The following is a 20736-nucleotide window of genomic DNA, read 5'->3' as shown; positions in this document are numbered from 1 at the left end:
CGCAAACATTCAATATCAGTCTGTATTGTATATGGAAATATTAACAGCTAAAATGTGTTACCGGTTGCAAGTGAGGTTGCTATGTAGTTTCTATAATGTTCTGGGAGATTCTAGCCTGTTGATAAGGTATTTTGGTGGTTATAAGAGTGTTGCTATGCAGTTTGTGTTGAAGGAGAGACTGCGCGAGAACGGAGAGGGGGGAAATGACATCGGAGAGAAGATGGCGCCACAGCTTCCGGTGATATATCACTCAGAAAGAGTTTAAATCGTGTCAAGTCGGGTCATATTTATTAATTAGGGGGACACAATGACAGCCCGGGAAGAGTGAAAAACAATTATAATCACAGACAGCCATACAGATGTATTAAAATTGCAGAGTTAAAGATTTAAAACATATGAGAACATGGAGAATCAGACAGACAATATGTACAGTGACACCATTGACCACCAAATCCTCCTGTCGACCCTCAAGGTTATGGGTGTCTCTGGAATAGTCCAACAATGGTTCAGGTCCAACCTCTTAGGTAGGTCATTTAGATTATCCTGGAAGGGTGAGGACTCTGAGTCCCAAAATCTCGACACTGGGTTCCTCAGGGCTCAGTGCCTAGTCTGTTGATATTTCTTGTATGCATGACATGGCTAGGCTCTGTCATTCGGAAACATGGCTTTTCCTATCACTGCTATGCGGATGACACACAACTCCATTTCAGCCTGATGATCCGACTGTTTCAGAGCGACATCTCGCTCTGGATGAACCTGCAGCTAACCCTTGCAAGAACTTGACAGAACTCCTCGTAATCCCAGCTGACACAATGATCACAAGTTCTCCATTCAACTGGGTTCATCAAGCATCACATCTTCCAGAAAGGCAAGAAACCTGGGAGTGGTGATCAGCTTAACTTCACAGATCAGGTTGCCAGCACCATCCGGTCCTGTAGATTCGTCCTACAAGATTAGGAAAATTAGACCTTTTCTATCCGAGCATGCGTCACAAGTTCTTGTCCAGGCTCTTGTTCTGTCCAGACTGGACTACTGCAATGCGCTACTGGCTGGACTTCCAGCTTGCACAACCAAACATCTACAGATGATCCAGAATACCATGGCAAGAGTAGTCTTCAATGACCGACGAGATTAAACGTCACTACTCTCTTCATTAGGTTACATTGGCTCCCTGAAGTGGCTCGCATCAAATTCAAGACTCTGCTCCTGGCCTACAAGACCAACACTGGTTCAGCATCCCCTTATCTCCACTCGCAAATGCTGACATACTCGCCAGATCACTACGCTCTGCAAATGAACAATGTTATAGTGATCATAGTGATGTTAATGGTTTAATCCAAATTTGATTCTTGTTTCCTCATAATTAGTCTGTGAGACTTTACCTGTATTCTAAATATTACTTACAGCATGTTCTTTTTCTCTTATTAAACAACATATTGTTTGGATAAGCACAGCAAAGATAAGCAATAAACAACAATATTTAGTTTAGCATGTAGCTGTAATTCGTGTGTGGTTTCAGCGATGTGGTCTTCACTGCAGATGAATTAAGTGACACAGAAAGTAGAAGAACAACGGAGACAGCAGGAGGAGAAAACTGCCCCTGAAAACTCCATCTGATCAAAAAAGAAAGTTTTTCATCAACACAAAACTGCATGTTATCAACCTGATGTCATGTTGAGGTGCTTTGTTCATAAAGTCACAGATTCTGATGGTTAGGATTTGATGTGGATTCGATGGTTTAAAAAATTCTTGTTTCCCAGTTCTGGGACACAAGCCGATAGGTTACTTTGAAGAGCCCATCGAGTCTGCCAGGTATTTAGACACCTGGCCTCTCTCAGGTACTCTAGGTTGCTGTGGCCTAATGGTTAGAGCGTTGGGCTTGTTATCAGAAGGTTGCCGGTTCTAATCTCAGTGCCAGCAGGTCATGACTGAAGGGCCCTTGAGCAAGGCACCTTACCCCTGATTGCTCTGCAGTAATGTGCCACTGTAAGAAACTACTTGTAAGTCGCTTTGGATAAAAGCGTCTGCCAAATGAATAAATGTATATGTAAATGTAAACAGAAAGGGGTGACGATCTTGGGGCGTGCTCTGATGAGCTGGCACGCTTACAGTATCCAAGACAACACCTGCGATTTTAGCCCATGGTTGACTGACAAGGCTTAGCTAATAGTAATTGGGTAGTGTTCAATGCGGTCCAAGAACTGTTTGGTTACAAGCTTTCGTCCAAATATCTTTCTATTCGTTCAACCAAACAAAAAATATTTACGGAGTTGGAACAACTAGAGAGTGAGTAATTCATAACAGAATTTATTTTATTTTGTGGTGAACTATCCCTTAATCCAGGACTATGCCTCAGTTAAAGGGGTGGTTCAACAGTGTTTCATGCATTCTGACTTAAACGTGCCGACTTCTCATGCTCGACATTGATAACTTGTCAAAAAATGTATTGGGCACATGACGCTGTATTTCTGTGTTCAATACACACCGCCAAGGTTCGTGTAGGATGTGTTTGTTTGATCACTGCATTTTATAAGGAATGTAGTATAAACAGTGGATATAACATTACATTTCCATCACACGCTTGCAGTATTCGACCAATCACTACGCACTGGTTAACTGGTCAATCATAGCACAAACTTTTCAATGATCAAGATGCTGTTAGTTACTTGTACTCAAATTGCATGCTTGTAAAATGTGAATTTTCAACTATTGCTGAAGGAAACTGTAATTGAGCGCCGCTTGTACATGTGTTTCACAGGGATATATTCATGTAAGTCATCCTAACATCAGACCATAATGATGCTAAGAATTATTAATCCTTGAAAAACTCTAAAATATATTTTTTCAGAAATTTTGCCTTGGGAAGACACATTTCAGATAGACAAGATATTGGATATTGGATCCAGCATTCTGTGTGTAGATTTCCAGACATATCTATATAACTTAGACCTACTGATCAGAGATGGCAAAAGTACACACATCCCTTACTTAAGTAGAAGTACAGATACTCATGTTTAAAAATACTCTGGTAAAAGTTGAAGTACTGACTTAATTTAATTTTTTACTCAAGTAAAAGTAAAAAAGTATGTGCTCTAAAATATACTTAAGTAAAAAGTAGCCATTACTACTACCTGCTTTAGCCTGTATCCATGAACAACTGCTATAGAGAACACAGGCAGACAAAAGTGAGTTACATTGTTAATTATACTGAAATGCAAACAAGAGTGAAAGTATCATTATAATTCACACCTCACCTAGTTTACCAGATGACAGATTAATAGGCCTAGTGAAAATATTATAAATCATTACTGCTCAAATTGGCAACTTTCTAGATAATCCTATTCGCTGGCTTAAACAATTTGTGCTAAAGACTGAATATTAAAGTGTGTGCCAACGGCACGAACAGCACTAGCAACATCCCTTTAACAAAACTGAAAAAATTGGAGGGAAAAACTTAACAACAGATAACAGGCAAGCAAGAATTTTTAACACCGACAATTTCAAACATCTCCCGAATATATGGCCATGGGTGATTAGGAATGACTCACCTAAAAACCGATAAACCAACAGGCTTCTTGTTTAAAAACAGCGCGCATGACAACAAATAATACAGATTAAAGTAACAAGTCTGGTTTGAAAATGTAAGAAGTAGAAAGTACAGATATTTGGTTAAAAGTGTAATAAGTGAAAGTAAAAAGTTGTCGGAAAAATAAGTAGTGAAGTAAAGTACAGATACCAAAAAAATCTACTTAAGTACAGTAACGAAGTATTTGTACTTCGTTACTTACCATCTCTGCTACTGATATACTAAAATGATTCAATTTTATTTGGAGTATTACTTGTACACAATGCCCATTTTCGAGCCCTAAATGTTTCACTTCAAATAAGAATTGTATGATTTTTTAATAATATCAGTATTGTAACGCAAGATATTTGAAGTGTACCTCAAATATACTAGCAATAGTTCCACTTTGGCATGATCAAATAAACTTCAGTACCTTTAATAGGATCACAGCACTATTTCTGCACAATAAAATGCATTAAGTACCAATTTTGCAGACTTTTAGTAGGTCTATACCAATTTAGTATACCAAAAGTTCAATCGCAAGGTATTTTTATTAGGTATTTTATTTATTCTTATTCTTTCAAGAAAATCTACTAGCATTCTGTTTCCCAGTTTCATTAATCCCAGACCCCTAATACACGACAAAGGGTCCGTTTGAATCCCTGAGAACCTGCCTTTAACTGTGTCATCAAGACAAGAATAGTGGATCTTTAAGGAATGTCAAGAAATGTTCTGTCTAATATATTTTTACTAACATTTTCTTGGTCCAAACCATGTTTTATAGCTGTTTAATACTAAAACATTTTATATGACAAGTTCTTTGTTGGATTAAGAAGAAATAAAGGTTTAGGTCATACCTTTTTATTGAGTTATGCAAACATTCAAAAATTATTATAAAAAAGCAACACACAAAAACACTCTCTACTTTATTACATGTTGGGTTAGGCAGTGCACATTTTTGCTTTGCTTTTCTACTATGAATTCTTTAAAGTTGTGATGTGGAAAAATAGTAATTTCAGTAGAAATGGATTCAGTGAGTGTGGCATGTGTGGAAATCAGATAAGATTTCCCACATAAAATCTCTTTGAATAATATTTACATATAATGTCTTGAATGTTCCTGTAAGCAGATGTAAACGATGTTGTTATAAAGATTTCAAACATGTGAAGCATTTACTTATTCATCAAAACCCAAAATGGCATTTGAATAATTTGTGGATAATTGATACAGCGCTCTGGTCCGCAAAATGCAAAAAACTAAAACAATAAACAGGTTTGATTTAGTTAAGAAGTTGTTGTTTGTGTTCTTGTAGAATCTGAAGTTGTGCTGAATTCAGTGAAACAGAGCGTAGAAGATCAGTGGACACAGCAGGAGGAAAAAACTGCCCTTATAGACTCCATCTGATCAAAACACAAACTGGTTAACACAAAACTAACACCGTACAAATATTATATATTAAACTATATATCTTAACTAAAACATACAGTATATCGTTATAGCCACTTGAAAAATATCACTCTTAATGTAGTGTATCGTGTTTACCCTAACTAGAAGTGTTTGATGCATTGTAGAAAGTGTCAGGAAAGTCAATACATTTAAATATAAATTAGATCATGGAAAAGTGAAAGGAAATACCTGCGCCATTGCAAAGGTCTGTATCACAGCATCGGATAGAAGTTTTCCCTATTTCAGTATCTGCGGTTCCAGTAATACACGAAACGTCCGCCTTTGAACACAATTTAGCTGTTGTAGAACCTTCAAAAAGATAAAGATGCGTATGAATTCATACAGTATGGCAGTCTTCTCCAACATGGTGCTTGTTTGAAGTCTGTTGCCCAGCAAGCACATTCTAAACTCTAAAAAAATCAATAAACGTAGGGCACAATATGCTTTATTAATATGAAGGTATTTTTCGTATTCATTTTTTACAGTTGTTTTACCTGTGTTTAAAATGGTGCACTGCATTAAATTACATTTTTGCATTAACAGAAATATATGTAAATTAAAGGAAAATGTACTGATAATTTTCTACCAGCTACTTTATCCGTTTTGTTAAAGGATTTTTTTACAGTGTATAAATCAGTTTTAATTTTAATTGCGCCATTAAAACATTTACACAACAGGAAAAGTGACCGAAGATATTTCATCTTGTTTATGAAAGAAAAATATATAAACTAGATAAGTTTGTGCTTAAAACTAAATTGCAAATAAATATTACAGCAAGTTTTACAGTGAAGTTGCCCTTATCATATTTCACATTTCTTCTCCAGTTGTAACTGTTAACTGTCAGTACATTATAACGGTCAATGTCCACAATCAAACTGGATTTACCTTGAGAAGTTGTAACTGTTGCAGTTGTACATCTTGTAAATCCGGCACCACATGTCTCCACTTTTGCATCGCAAACACCATTCAGAACAGATGAGCACACATAACACTTGAGAGAGTGTCCTTGAGTGCAAAGAAAAGAGAGAGAAAAAAAAAGAGAGACTATCAGTAACTTCCTTATGTAAATCAAATAATATATCGATGCATGTTGAGTTTATTTTTACCTCCAGTGATGAGTATGAAGAGAAGTGCAATGGTGATGCGCAGATCCATGTTCAGTCAGGAGAGGAATGGACTGGTTTCAGTGTCTCTTTTATAACTGTTCAGAAAGGGGAGGGTTGCATATGCACAAAGTTTGTGCTGCCCCTTAAACTTTTTTTACAGTTGTCACTTTACAAATGCTTGATGCAAGGTTCTTTAACACCAGTTCTCAGCCCCCGTCTAAAGATTTTAGAAGTCTTCCTGTATAAATCACCTGTAGGGGGCATCAGTAAATTTGTTTTTTTACATTTACATTTATTAGACAACTTACAAGTAGTTTTTTACAATGTCACATTACTGCAGAGCAATCAGGGGTAAGGTGTCTTGCTCAAGGGCCCTTCAATCTTGACCTGCTGGGACTGAGATTTGAAGCAGCAACTTTCTTATCACAAGCCCAACGGTCTACCACTAGGCCACTAAACACTAACTACTAGACTGGGCATTTGAGATTCTCCTGTAATGTAATAGTAAAGATTATATTCTTTTTTCAACTCTACAGTAGTTCTTATTGACAATAAAGCATATCTACGTACAAAAAAATCTTTGTATTTACTCTGTCTATCTGGTGCATGTACGTATTTGTGTAGTAGGTTTTACAGTTTTTTCAACTGCTTACACACATATTTATTATTTGCTATAAGCATTTGTGTTTGGGAATGCAGTGAATACTGTACACAGTACGAAATATGTATATTATATTTTCCTGGAGGGACTCACAGCATAAATGTTCACATCATTAAGTTTGGGTATTTAACAAATTCTAATAGCATTATTGGCCAAAACCAAATTCATGATAGCCGTCTCTTGCTCTTCAGTGAACATGTGACCTTGCCCACCATGAAACCTTCGCTTTTCCACCATTCAGGAACAGTGTGCGTGTGTGCCATAAACTGTAACATAATATATTACTTTATTCAATTTATGGCCAGAATGCCTTCTTACAGTCGGCTGTACTGTTGAACAAATTGATACCTCACCAGACTGTGACCAATGCCGTGCACTGTAGTAAATGAACGCAAGGGTACTGCTGTAAATATATGTATTACAGCCTACTGTTTGTAATGCTGAAATAGCTATTACAGTATGTGTACATTAGAACATGTGTCCTTAACAGTAGATTATAAGAGCTGTTCTCATTTCTAAAGGTTTGAATTATAACCGCCACTGTAAATTGACTCAAATTAGGCTTGACTGTCTGTATAACCTCTCTCGTTGTTATACCGTGGTTTATCACATGATCAATGACTGTGGGCCTAATCTCATTCGAGACCACTCTTCTTGTTCCTCATCCTCCCCTTGCTCCCCTTCCAACTCTGCCTCATGCTCTGGCTCTCCCTTCACCCCCCCTTCCCCTGTCTGCATTGTTTGCATCAATTGTTCAAAAGCCAAAACTTGACCCATGACCTATTTATTGGCCTCTTCCAAAGTCATGATTGGTCGGTGTTAAGTAAAGCAGTGTGTGTTTGCACATTGATGAATGAATGTGGCATTTTGATTGGTTGTGTTTGAAAAAGGAAATCAATATAGTTCCTGTAAGATTTTTGTAGGTTCTTTGTAAAATGTGTTTTAGGACACTAAAATTAGTCAAAGTTCGGGAATTAGTGTATGCATGTGGTTCTGGTGTTTGAGTGTAAAATGTTTTTTTGCAAACCGTTGCCTGTTTCAGTTACAATCCCAGTCTGTGTTTCCCCTGTGTTTGTTAACTTTTATGTTACTTCCTGTTCTGTGCCATGTTTTGAAGTCCTTTGTAGTTTTAATTAGTTCCTCCAGTCAGTAACCATAGTAACCTACTTTCTGAACCTAACCTGGTCAGGAGCAGGTTTTATTCCACAAACCCGGGGTTTGTTACAATCTCCGCCCCCTTTTCAAATCACGAGTGGTGTTGAAATTGTCTACGCCGTTTGTGTTTTCATTCATTTCACTCAATCGCGCACAATTTTGTCACACAGGCATTAAAATGGTATGTCTGTTTATTCAGGAACCCGTAGATGAGGAAGCTGCGTTAATTCAGAGAGAGTTAATTACGTTGGGAGAGAATGGTGAAGCCCCGTTTGGATGTTTTATCAATAAAATATATCCAAAAGAGTGGAAAAGTGATGAATGTGTTTTGCAAAAAAAAACCTAATAAATCACGGCTGGTCTAAAACTTAATTTTGAAACAATTTCTAATTGAAACAGACTTTTTGATAATATCTTTACTTTATAAAATGGTTAAATTCTTACAGTGTAAAATAATACTTTATTTATTCTAAAAAGTGGAGGAGAGGGGGGTGCTCAGCTGTGAGGGGCATCCGAAATAATTTGATGTCTCGAACCGGCCCTGGTATGGAGTATCTCACGATCACATTTCATCAGTGTGAAGTTCTGCTGAATTCAATGGTAAATGATGTAGGAGAGGAAAGATCCGGAGAGGAAGAGGAGGTTCTGAGTGATGCTGTTAGCTCTGTTACGCACATTTCTCTCACTGTTATGCAGTTGTTCCTCGTGTTCATGCAGTTTCTCTTTTTTAATCAGTTTTTCCTCATCGTCCCGCGGATTGATCTCTTTAGTATCCAGATTCTCCTCACTGTCCAGCAAAATGTCCTCTTTACTATCCAGATTTCCCTCAATGTCCCACTGATCAGTATACAGGTTCTCCTCACTGTCATGCAGATTTATTTCAGTGTTACACAGATTTCCCCGACAGCATGCGACGTCCGTCAAATCGACTTGTGGTGCGGCATCACACATTAATTTAGAGGCACATCCTTTTAAAGTCTTTGACAGACCCCTATCAGTTTCTAATGTCAAGAGAAAAGTTGAGTCATAAATGATTGATGTGTGATTTTCATAAAGACTAAAACACTTGCACACATGGGCTTACTTAACAATGTATGTTTTAAACAAATAGTGTGATTACGAATGTAATCTATGATGTAAAGACATTCATCTATCGGAGAAAAACGTCTTTCTTACGTGTTGCTGTAATGCAGTGGTCTTCATTTCCCAAACAGTTTAATTTGTTAAAGCAACCGATTCCATCACAGCTGTAACATTGTTTTCCATTGGGTCTGTCGGAGGTGTAATCTGAAGAAACAAATCATATTCTTTTATCTTCAACGCGTCAGATTAATGCTAGCATATGTGCTTTATATCAAAGACAATACCTTGGACATCTAGGGTATTGCAGAGATAGTAGTTACAGCAACGCATGGATATTTTTGACCTTACATTGCCAAAGTTAATGGATCCGCTTGCACAGTCATGTGGCTTTACACATCCCTTAACTTTCTTGTTCATCACAGTGTTACCTAAAATATCTAACAAAACGTTTAATGCTTCACAAAAAACATGAATTTGAACAGATTGTGTGTCATTTTGTATTGATTTTGTTAAGTTAGGGACAGATTTTTCACGGAACTGTTTTAAGAATAACTGTGTTTTTTTATGCACGGATAATATGGCAAAATATTTCATGTCAGCATCGCAATCCGTTGTAAATAATATTTTATTTCACTGTTGAATCTCTCCCTTTTTAAATAAAGCAAGTGTGAGCCTCGAGCCTCTTGAATTTTGTCAATAAGCTGATCGATAAAGTTGTTGGATGTCATTTCTGTTCAAGTCAAGGCACAAAAAGAATGACGACACACGTACAACGACTTTCATACTGTACAAACTCTATATTCTGTACTCATATAGATGGATGTTGTTACACTTGCACATTTAGTTCCATAGGGACAAAACACCTGTTCACCTACACAATGACTAGTCACACTGTTACACTCGTAGCACGCAAGCGAGTGTCCTAAAAGAAAACAGAATAAGGAAGAAACATTAAATTAACTAACTTAAAAAAAATGTAATACACTTTTGTGTTTTGTACTGTACCTCCAGTGAAAAGAGTAAAAAGAACAATGAAGATATTCAGATCCATATTTGGTCAGTAAGACGGTGATTAAAAAGACAAGCCCCTTCAAAGCCTTTCTTATAGCAGATCAAAAGAGAAAGAGAACGTGGCCCACCCACTTCAGTTCCCTTTCTCTGAAATGAAAACAATTCATGTTTGGACGTTTACATTTTGCTTGTGTGTACTGTAAACACAAATGTTCACATAACTAAATAGATAACGTTAACTTAATATTTCAAGTTTCCACAACACACCTTTTGATTATTTTGATCCCTTGTCCTTTGTTGTTAGTTTAAAGGTTATTCGACACAACTGTGCTCTTCTTGCTCATTGTGAGTTGCATACAGTATGTCAGGTGTTTGGTTAATTCATAAAAGACTAATAAATCAATATAATGAAAGAAACAAAAACAATTGTCAACATTATATTTAAAATGTTATCTCACATTGGCAATGGCGCCGGAGCATGGCGACATGGTGCTGCTCTGGTTACTTTGGCTGATAATTGTTTGTCTGAATGTGGATCGTGTGGATTGTCTTGTAAAATATGAGAGACTGGAATTACTGCATATTCGGGACACTGTGCAGCAGTCTCCCCCAAGACTGCTGTACTCATCAAGTGACTTTGAAACCACATCGATATCGCCGTCCGAGGGTGCCTCTGCACGTAACCAACCACCCCGGAAGCGAGGGAGAAGAGCCGGGGCTCTCGTGCGTCTACGGAGGCGCAAACACCGGTGCCCACTGCCCAGCATAATCCTGTCTAACGTCCGATCGCTAGCTAACAAGACGGACGAGCTGTCCCTCCGAATTAGCTCCAGACGTGACGTGGCGGACTGCTCTGTGATGTGTTTCACAGAAACATGGCTTCACGAGGGAGTGCCAGACTCCGCAATACTACCAGCCGGCTTTTCACTGTTTCGGGCGGACCGTACAGCGGACTCGCAAAAACAGAAGGGCGGCGGGGTCTCTTTCCTGGTGAATGAAAGATGGTGTACCAACACTACAACAATACATCGGTCATGCTCGCCTGAACTAGAGGCCCTCACAATACAATGTCGGCCCTTCTATTTGCCGAGGGAATTCGCCTCCATTATCCTGGTGGCTGTATATATCCCCCCGCAGACCGTAGCCACAACTGCAATGCAGCAACTGGCTGCCCAGGTCACGGAGATTGAAAGAGCGCACCCGGACTCGGTACTTCTGTTAATGGGGGACTTCAACCATGTCAACCTCAACAAATCACTCCCTAGATACAAACGACAGATTCACCTTGCCACGAGAGGTGAGAAAACACTGGACCAATGTTACTGCACTATTCCACAGGCGTTCCGTGCTGTGGCACGGGCGCCTCTAGGTAAGTCCGACCATAATATGATCTTTTTAATGCCTCAGTACCGTCAACAATTAAAAACTGTTAAACGATCCATAAGGACAGTAAGACAATGGACGCCCGCTGCTGCAGGAATGCTAAGTGACTGTATGGAACAAACGGACTGGAATGTTTTTAGGGCAGCATGCGATGGTTTAGATGAATTCACTGACACAGTCACCTCCTATATCAACTTTGTAGAGAACTCATGCATAACGTCAAAGCCTGTGGTTGTTTTTAGTAATAATAAGCCATGGTTCAATAAAGAGATTAAACAATTATGCACAGAAAAAAATCGTGCATTTAAAAGTGGTGACAAAGATCTATATAGAGTTGCTAGATTTGAATTTGAACGTGCTGTGAAGAAAGCAAAGGCTAGATACAGAGATAATCTAGAAGATAAATTAAAAGCTAAAGATACTAGAGGGGTATGGCAGGGACTACAGAGGATAACTGGGTACAAGACTAAACAGGCACCTCAAGACATAGACCCCCAGCTTCCAGATAAGCTTAATGAATTTTGCTGCAGATTTGATTGCCCCCAGCTTGACACAGCCCCTGCACCTAGAACAGACCCTGTTACCCCACCATTTGTGATTAGGGAACATGAAGTCAAAGCCCTGCTCCGCAAACGGAATGTGAGGAAGGCAGCAGGGCCAGACGGTGTGTCTGCTTTTACTCTCAAGAACTGTGCCCATCAACTCGCCTCTGTCTTCACAGATATTTTTAACTGGTCTCTTTGTGAGTGCCAAGTCCCTGCATGTTTTAAATCTGCTGTAATCATCCCTGTACCTAAGAAATCAAATATTAGTTGTTTGAACGATTACAGGCCTGTTGCTCTGACCTCCATTGCAATGAAGGTTTTTGAACGGCTTGTCTGTAAACAATTAGCCAGTGTTGAGATGGACAGCTATCAGTTTGCCTACCGTGCTAACAGGTCTGTAGAGGATGCTGTATCCTTATGCCTCCACAGCATCCTGCAGCACCTAGAGGCCCCAGCTACATATGCAAGAGTTTTATTTATAGATTACAGTTCTGCTTTTAATACTATTATACCCATTACATTATTTGCTAAACTCCAGCTGATGGGAATCAATCAATCCCTCTGTCACTGGATCTTAAACTTTTTATTAGACAGGAGGCAGGTTGTGAAAATGGGCAACCTGTTATCCAAACCCAGGACCATCAACACTGGGGCCCCACAGGGGTGTGTACTCTCTCCTCTGCTTTATTCTCTCTATACCAATGACTGTATGTCCCATTCTGACAATGTGAAAATCCTTAAATATGCTGATGACACAACAGTTGTAGGTCTGATCAGTAACAACTGCGAGTCAGACTACAGATCTGAGGTGGCAGCCTTGGAGGTATGGGGTAAGAGGAATAACCTATTTTTAAATGTCAACAAGACAAAGGAACTAATCATAGATTTTAGGAAAAGTAGGTTAGTGCACTCCCCTCTGATCATCGACGACCAGGCAGTGGAGAGAGTGTCCAATTTTAAATTCCTTGGCACCACCATATGTCAGTCCCTGAAGTGGGAGGTTAACACCAACCTCATCATAAGTAAAGCCCACCAGAGGCTTCACTTTCTGCGCCAGCTCAGGAAGTTTGGTGTAGCTAGGGATGCAATGCTCCAATTTTACAGAGCTACAGTGGAAAGTGTGCTAGCCTTCTCGATCACTGTCTGGTACGGCAACTCCACCTCTTTAGAGAGGAAACAGTTGGAGAAGGTGGTGCATTCAGCATCCAAAATCATTGGACTTGCAATCCCATCAGTAGCCTCTATCTACGCCACTCGGGCCAGCCATAAAGCCCGGAAAATACTGGATGATCCCTCGCACCCTGCCAGGTACCTCTTCAAACTACTGCCCTCTGGTAGGAGAGTCCAAAGCCTTGGGGGTAAAAAATCCCGGTTCTGTAATAGTACTTACCCTGCCACTATTAGGTTCCTGAATGCTTCTAAACGACCTCTTTCAAAAGCACTTTACTGAACTGCACAAGACACTTTATTGGGTAGTTAAAAGTAGCACAAGTTTTTTTTACAGTCTTGTATTGGTTTGAATGATTGTCTATGTGAGGGTTTTTTTTTAATGTACTGTATGTTATGTGTATGTTTATGTATTGCCTTTTTAACTGGAGTGGCACTAAGACAAATTCCAATCAACTGTTGTTGATATGGCAATAAATTACTTACTTACTTACTTACTTACTTATTAACGAAAAAGAATGTTGTTGAAGTTGGAGGTCTTGACACAATTATAAAGAAAGAAAACCACAGAAGGTTGTTGTGGCTGCTCTTTCCTCCTATTGTGCTGTACTTTCCTTGAAGTGTTGTTGTGAGAATGGCAACTTTATAAAAGCCGGACGTCATACCAACAAATCATTTTATCACTTAACAACAACCTTTTTTTTTACCTTTTTTTATTACTTAAATATATACTTTTGTCTTCTAGCATAGAAAGAACCTTATGATTTAGTCTTGACACACACAAGATCTAGATCTGAGCAAAACCTAATGAAGCCTGTGATGCTTCATTAGAGGATCAATAACAGATATAATATTATGTATTTTGATGGTTTTGCTATCAGTAAGGTAAATCAATGAGCACTGTCAATGATCCACAGAGTTTAAAGGGACAGTTCACCCAATACTGAAAATACACGCTGCGTCCCAATTCGCTATACTATCCTTCCTATTTGAAAACAGAATTAGTATGTCCCAAATCGTAGTATGTTAAAAAGTGTATTCTATACATCCCCAAATGTCTACTTCCGGTAGAAATTCGAAGTGCAGAATGATAGGAATTATGATTCATTTGAGTGATTAGAAAAAAAAGACTAACTCTTCTCTCAACAGGTAGTGGTCTAGCTTTTGTTGAAACTGGTAACTTGTATTAGCTCCTATCGTACTATTGCTCTTTTATGACGCATATTGCTCCCTGAACTCTTTGCAAATCGCTTTGGATAAAAGAGTCTGCTAAATGACTAAATGTAAATGTACTGTATTTGTTGATACATAGTACAAAATATTCAACGAAACACAGTAGTGCTAAAGTACAAAATAAGGGCAACATTTAAAGAGTAAATTATAATGTTAAAACAAGTAACAGTCAAGTAAAGAATGTATACAGTATACACAAATACAATTCAAGTAAGTCTAAAACACAATGCCAATGTTAATTTTTCTGTTAGATTTCACCATCAGCATCAGCATCGGGCATTATTTTAATATTTTCCTAAGAATCTTCACATTGTGTCCATTTCTGTTCTTGTTGAAATGTGGTGTACTGTATGTGTGTCATGATGAGAAACGTGCGTGGATATCACTAAAGCATGTGATTTCACCGTATCACCTTTTGCTGAAAAAGATTTTGGTTTGTACTTTGATAAGTAACAATTTAATAATATAATGGATTTTTGGATAATTTGGTATACAGCTTTTGGTGTATTACAGTAAAACCAAGTCAACACACAAACCTGATTAAGTGAAGGATTTTGAAATGTGTTTTCTGTTGTTGCAGTTGTTGGTTGTGGCCTTGTAGAGTTGAAGAAAAAGATGAAGAACAGTGGACACATGAGGAGGAGAAAACTCCTTTAATATTTGATCTGGGTGCAACATAGTCTCATTGTAATACGAAAGTCACAAACTGTAATCTATCGATTTGAGTTCATGAGAATTTCCCTTTATTTCACTGTGTCAATCTTTCACATAAACGCAATCTGAAGGGAATACATATCTTTATTTGGAGGTTGCTCATTCGTGTGAATTCGTCCAATCTCAATAAATGATGATTTGATTTGGCCCCATGTGTCATGAACTGCCATGAGACTAGATGCTTAGGGTTTAGAGTGGATTTTGTGTTATGAATACATCTGGAGGTCTTGACACAGTTTTGAAGGAAGGTGTTACCACAGAAGATTGTTGCGGCTGCTCTTTCTTTCCAGCGAACATCACTGTTCTTTAAGTGTTGTTTGTGAGAATTGAAACTCTGTTTCTATATACATATTTAGGTAAATATGACTTAAATGTGCAAACAAATTGTAATTTTTTGGAACCAAATATCTCATTTAGGAACCAAACTCTTCATATATACTGTATACAGTATATACCTTTCTCGCTACACCTGATCTAGTGTTGCTATCATTTGCTAACATTGTGAACTTGCATTGTAAAATGTCTGGCCAGGTCAGATTTAAGACAGCCCTTTGAGGATAAAGGATCACAAGTGTGAATGCATTCAAGGATGTGCTACTATCAGCAACTAAAGGCTAAAATACACTACAAGACTTTTGCCCAGATTCCAGTCTGGACTTGTTGCAGAAATTCTGCAGATTTGATAGTGTGTTTCTATCTGAAACTTTCAAAATGATGCAAGTGTATGATGTCTAGTTAAAAGTCTTGTAGTGTATTCCAGCCATGAGAAACATGAAGTCCAGTGCAGCTGATTTATTCCTCATGTCCCTGATGTTGTGCTTTAAGATTCTGTTGATACCAAAAGTCAGGTCCCGTGTTACTGTGGGCACCAATATTGAGGTTCCTCGGTCACAAAAGCTTATAAATTGAACAGAACGATAATTTTAGAAAATCTAAAAATGGTAAAAGTTTTCTACGCACTTTAGGTTTAGGGATTGGGTTAGGGGATAAAATATACAGTATGTACAGTATACAACTCTTTACGCCTGGACTGTACCCATGGAGATAATAAAACATATGTGTGTGTGCGTGTGCGTGCGTGTGTGTTAAAAGTTCTTTGTTTGTTCTGGAGTTACTTACATCTTCTTCCAAGTAGATGAAAACACTCTTGAATTCACCATGTTGCCTGTGTGTATGAAAAAGACAACCTGCTGCCATCTGCTGGTGGAGTCAGCATATACAGTTAACCACTCCAATACCGTAGACTACATGTAAACTGATTTAGTGAACAACAGAAATGAAAAAAAAACCTTTATTTGTAACTCATCCTGCACCATTAAATCATACTAAATTACTGCTTTAAAATAAATGAGATAGAAGTGACTTACATTGAAAAAGTCAAGCCATAATAATGCTCAGCTTTGAAATATTATAGACCTTTAAATGATCCTTACTCTTTTAAAAATACTTTTTCATTGTTTATTGATAATCAGTTTTGCAAAGAGAAAACACATTCTACAGGATCTCACACACAATGTCATAGATCCGGCATTGTGTGTGTGAAATATTGCTTAGCAGTAAAACACCCGTTTCAAATATTTTGTAAATACAAATAATTATAAATAATTTGTTTCTACTAGTTTAAAACATTTTGCAGTAATATTAAAGTATACATTGGGGAAAACAGCAATTATAAGCAATACACAACCATAGTAAAGCGTTGCGATGTATATATAATGGTTCTTGGTTGTGGTCTTGTAGAATCTGAAGTTGTGCTGAATTCAGTGACAAAGTAAGTAGAAGAACAGTGGACACACGAGGAGGAGAAAACTGCCCCTATAAACTCCATCTATAACAAAAAGTGATTTATTAAAACAAAACTAACATCAACTTGAACAGAACAGCAGGAGGAAATTAGGTTGCGTAAGAGAAATACATGTCAATATCGTTTTTTTCATGTATATTCAACTCTAACCTTTCAAAAACCCTCCAGAAGCTAGAGAGGATATTTTCCCAGAAGATGAAAGAATAACAATTAACAATACCGATCATCCTTTTCAAAAGTTTACATTTGCTCTTAAAGGGATAGTTCAGCCACTCTCATGTATCCTCATGTCTTTTGAAACCTGTATATGATTCTTTCTTGAATGCAAAAGAAGCTTTGAGATGTCAATGTTGAGAGGTTTCATCAGGATCTTCATTTTTTTTATTTTAGGGTGAACTATACATCTATAATGTATTGTGTTGCCTTCTTGAGCATCCGTAAATGTTTCTTAATAATTGTGTTTCTCAATGTGAAAAGACAGATCGTACAGCCGCTGTTGGAAAAGGGCTGAAATATGCAGATGCTGAAAGAAAAAGAGCTGGACCTGCTTTGGAGGATTTTTCTGAAGATCAATAAACGTTTTAATGGCTCAAGACAAACAAGAGAATCATGAACAAAAACAAAAAGATGTAGATCTCCAAGGTACATAGTGTACCACGGGTCTGTTGAATGCTTCAATCTGATTGGTTGACAAACATTCTATGGGTATGCATTAACTTTCAGTAAATTCACACCTATGAAGGTGTTCCAGGTCTGCTGACCGCATTACAGCTCCATATCAATTTGCCAAGTTTAACAAGAAAGATCTTAGTGTAGCCTACAGGCCATCACACCTGCTGTTGATCTAACGATTAAAATGTCAAACTTCAAAAGCGTGATTTTTTTACTACTAAAGAAAGAAACAAGACTAGGAGTAAATGATTTATTATCACTGGGGCAATTCCAACGATATGTACGTTTTGCGTTATGGACATGACATAAAAAAGCTCAGAGAAGGAATTTGTCACGAATATATTGAACCATCTGTTTATATTAACTTAACCCTTAATATTCTTGTTGAAAGAATCTAAACATAAAAAAGTCAGTAACAAATTGTCTATTTAAAAAAAGGGAAATAAACATGCTTTATGCATGTGACAGAAAAAGGATGCGGTTGTTTTAGAGACGACAAACTTTGCATTTCTGTGAATTAAAATGCACAATCCTGAAGCAATAATACCCAATTAAAAGAGAAGGGATGCCTCTTTATATAGAACGTAAAATAGCTACTTAATTTTATTTTCATTGTCCATTTATGAGGAGTATATTGTGTGGTCTCTCTCTCACACACACACACGCACACACACGCACACACACGCACACGCACGCGCACGCACGCACGCACGCACGCACGCACGCACGCACGCACGCACGCACGCACACACACACACACACACACACACACACACACTCACTCACTCACTCACATGTGGCTCAAGCTTCTGAGTCCGTTCGCTCAAAAGGATGCTGGAAATGAGATGCGCAAGAAACTAGTCCTACCATCAATAGCATTTAAAAGACAAACGTATATAACATGACAAACATTGAAATGAAACATTTGAACAATGTCCCGTGGTGGTATAAGCGGAATAATTGACTCTGGTCTGTTCAATTATTAAAAAGTTAATGCAATAACATTACCATCTCGGTGTGTGCATTAACTTTCGACTTATTGAACGGCCCGTCGTCATATTCCTTGCGTATTACAGTAAGAATCAATTAAACGTTTAAACTGTGATAATTTTAGTTGTAGAACTGAAGTGTATTCATTTAAATATAAATGAGCACATTCAAAAGTCAAAGGACATACCTGCAACATTGCAAAGGTCTGTATTACAGCATCGATATGAGCCACTGACCGTCTCTCCAAAGTCACATGCTTTTCCACACTTTTGCATTGTGAGAGAACCTAAAAAAGAAGCAAGTCTTCATACATAATAATTGAACCAGAGATTTAAAAAGATTTTTTAAACATATAAAATAACTTTTCTCTGAATGATTCGTACACAACATAAGGATTCAAAGACCAGACTGATCAAACGACATACAATATGTGTTGCGATTTTTAGATTAGATTAGATTCAACTTTGTTGTCATTACTCATATACACGTACAGTGTAACGAAATGTAGTTTAGGTCTAACCAGAAGTGCAGTTAGCAAGTGCAGGATATACAGTTTGAATAACCATGTGAACAACGTGAATTATTTTCATTATCTTCAACTACTCTCAGAACTGTAAAATGACCTGTAAGAACTTAACCCAACTCAACTCAACTCAACTTTCACACATTTTCAAATTCAACATCATGTTAAATTGATGAATTAAACGTGAGCAACTGTGATCTAAGCTTGTGTAATACATCAACTGTATTTCCTTCCAAAAACGTATTAACAAGTTATCTAAGTTATATAGATTTTATATAAATGTTATACATAGATATATAAGTTTGACATATGACTGGAGCTAACTACCCAGCCATTTGCGCAGAACTTATATTTAAACAATCAAAGTAAAAAAATACATAGCTCAAGCAAAAATGTATCTATAACACAGTTGACACGTAGCCTAATTGAAATACATATCCTTTAACTTGAAGTGTACCACAGCACAATAAAGAAACCTGAAATAGCCAGTTCACATTTGATCATTTCCACTCGAGCGTTTTTTTACTGTTAATAAGAGATTATGATATGTTATCATTCCATCCAGCTGAACTCACCATTAGCATTTCTAGCTAATAAACATTTGTTATCCCCAGAATCACAAATCTTCTCTTCTTGTTTACAAGCTGACTCAGTCGAGCAAACATAACACTTGAGAGAGTGTCCTGGAGAAAGAAAGAAAGAAAGTGAGTAAGAAACATTCAAACGACATTCAATCATCTTCTCTGTGTGTTCTGTACCAAATAAAACATATTGATGAGTTTTGAGTATTCTACCTCCAGTGATCAAAACGGAGAGAAGGACAATGGTGATGCGCAGATCCATGTTTGGTCAGAAGAGGAATGAGCTGGTAATGCTTCAGTGCTCTTTTAAGACTGTTTAGAGAGGGGAGGGATTAATGAATAACCTGTAGAGAGAATTGTATGCATTATGTTTAATGAAATGTTGGTGCCTCGAAAGTTTCCTGTATGTTAACTTGTTAATAAGTTGACTGCACTCCATTACTTGAGTAAAACTCGTTCCCTCTTTTTAACTGATGTGTCTCACAAAAATATGCATATGTTCACTTAACTTGATGAAGACTGTTTTTAAATAAAGTTCTGTTTATGTAGTGCATATTTCCTAACCCAAGAATTCATAACTGAGACTTCATCGATTATGATTTGATTCGCCGCATGCAGAATAAAAAGCAAAACAGCTTTTTCTACATTTATTTTCATTTTTGTGGTGGCAAATGATGTGGCGAACAAGGTCCATACCAACACTAAATGGCCTGATTGGTGACCTGTTAGAAAACTATTATTTTTTAGGTTTATTTTGTAACTTTAATTTTAAGTTTAAGCAGACAGATTTTGGGCTTACAGTCTACATGTCTCAACATCATCTTATTCTAACATAAAATAGCAAATCTTTTAAGTGGTATTTGTCATTTTTTAGCAACAAATAAACATCTGCATTATCCATTAATTTTAAGTTTTTCCTTTCTGTTTACACACAAAAAAAACACAACACAATGCCTTGTGAAATTTAAAATACCAGTGAATCTTGTTAATTATATTACTCTGATGACTCACCTGTTTACTGTCATGCTTACATAATACTTTTTTAATTGCTGTACGGATTAAGCGTATTGCTGTCTCATTTGAATTACATCTTCATT

The 20736-nt window shown here is 37.5% G+C and overlaps 3 protein-coding genes across 6 annotated transcripts; all 3 read right to left on the bottom strand.

The window, feature by feature from the left end:
- Window positions 1-4345: 4345 nt before the first annotated feature.
- On the bottom strand, window positions 4346-6278 carry LOC306911665 (uncharacterized protein). Its single transcript, XM_079487162.1, has 4 exons — window positions 6118-6278; window positions 5897-6016; window positions 5201-5320; window positions 4346-4965 (listed from the first exon to the last, which is right to left on the bottom strand). The coding sequence occupies exons 1-4, from the start codon at window positions 6164-6166 to the stop codon at window positions 4898-4900; spliced, it is 357 nt and encodes a 118-aa protein (XP_079343288.1). The 5' UTR covers window positions 6167-6278; the 3' UTR covers window positions 4346-4897.
- A 1830-nt stretch (window positions 6279-8108) lies between these two features.
- On the bottom strand, window positions 8109-10176 carry LOC306911038 (urokinase plasminogen activator surface receptor-like). 4 transcript variants are annotated; one of them, XM_079486058.1, is made up of 5 exons: window positions 10022-10176; window positions 9888-9938; window positions 9301-9453; window positions 9110-9220; window positions 8109-8934 (listed from the first exon to the last, which is right to left on the bottom strand). In XM_079486058.1, the coding sequence occupies exons 1-5, from the start codon at window positions 10065-10067 to the stop codon at window positions 8528-8530; spliced, it is 768 nt and encodes a 255-aa protein (XP_079342184.1). In that variant the 5' UTR covers window positions 10068-10176; the 3' UTR covers window positions 8109-8527. The 4 variants fall into 4 exon arrangements, with proteins under 4 accessions (XP_079342184.1, XP_079342186.1, XP_079342187.1 ...); XM_079486061.1 differs by having other exon boundaries at window positions 8110-8934; window positions 9892-9938; XM_079486059.1 differs by having other exon boundaries at window positions 8110-8934; window positions 9301-9444; window positions 9892-9938; window positions 10022-10090.
- Window positions 10177-16347: 6171 nt separating this feature from the next.
- LOC306911463 (CD59 glycoprotein-like) lies at window positions 16348-19920 on the bottom strand. Its single transcript, XM_079486834.1, has 4 exons — window positions 19853-19920; window positions 19634-19741; window positions 18723-18821; window positions 16348-16897 (listed from the first exon to the last, which is right to left on the bottom strand). The coding sequence occupies exons 1-4, from the start codon at window positions 19899-19901 to the stop codon at window positions 16830-16832; spliced, it is 324 nt and encodes a 107-aa protein (XP_079342960.1). The 5' UTR covers window positions 19902-19920; the 3' UTR covers window positions 16348-16829.
- Window positions 19921-20736: the final 816 nt, after the last annotated feature.

The sequence above is a fragment of the Barbatula barbatula genome (genome assembly GCF_947034865.1).
Source record: "Barbatula barbatula genome assembly, chromosome: 22".
NCBI classification, from domain to species: domain Eukaryota; kingdom Metazoa; phylum Chordata; class Actinopteri; order Cypriniformes; family Nemacheilidae; genus Barbatula; species Barbatula barbatula.
The sequence above is the reverse complement of the archived record's forward strand: the minus strand, read 5'-3'. Positions and strand labels throughout refer to the sequence as shown.

What these genes read in the sequence shown, in the direction of transcription:
- LOC306911665 (XM_079487162.1), bottom strand. Translation starts at nt 6,166, where the DNA reads ATGGATCTGCGCATCACCATTGCACTTCTCTTCATACTCATCACTGGA. An exon ending in CTTCATACTCATCACTGGAG is followed by an intron (nt 6,017 to 6,117) that starts GTAAAAATAAAC and finishes TTTGCACTCAAG; the next exon opens with GACACTCTCTCAAGTGTTAT. An exon ending in AACAGTTACAACTTCTCAAG is followed by an intron (nt 5,321 to 5,896) that starts GTAAATCCAGTT and finishes ATCTTTTTGAAG; the next exon opens with GTTCTACAACAGCTAAATTG.
- LOC306911038 (XM_079486060.1), bottom strand. Translation starts at nt 9,610, where the DNA reads ATGAAATATTTTGCCATATTATCCGTGCATAAAAAAACACAGTTATTC. An exon ending in CAATACCCTAGATGTCCAAG is followed by an intron (nt 9,221 to 9,300) that starts GTATTGTCTTTG and finishes TTGTTTCTTCAG; the next exon opens with ATTACACCTCCGACAGACCC. An exon ending in CCACTGCATTACAGCAACAC is followed by an intron (nt 8,935 to 9,109) that starts GTAAGAAAGACG and finishes TCTTGACATTAG; the next exon opens with AAACTGATAGGGGTCTGTCA.
- LOC306911463 (XM_079486834.1), bottom strand. Translation starts at nt 19,901, where the DNA reads ATGGATCTGCGCATCACCATTGTCCTTCTCTCCGTTTTGATCACTGGA. An exon ending in CTCCGTTTTGATCACTGGAG is followed by an intron (nt 19,742 to 19,852) that starts GTAGAATACTCA and finishes TTCTTTCTCCAG; the next exon opens with GACACTCTCTCAAGTGTTAT. An exon ending in ATTAGCTAGAAATGCTAATG is followed by an intron (nt 18,822 to 19,633) that starts GTGAGTTCAGCT and finishes CTTCTTTTTTAG; the next exon opens with GTTCTCTCACAATGCAAAAG.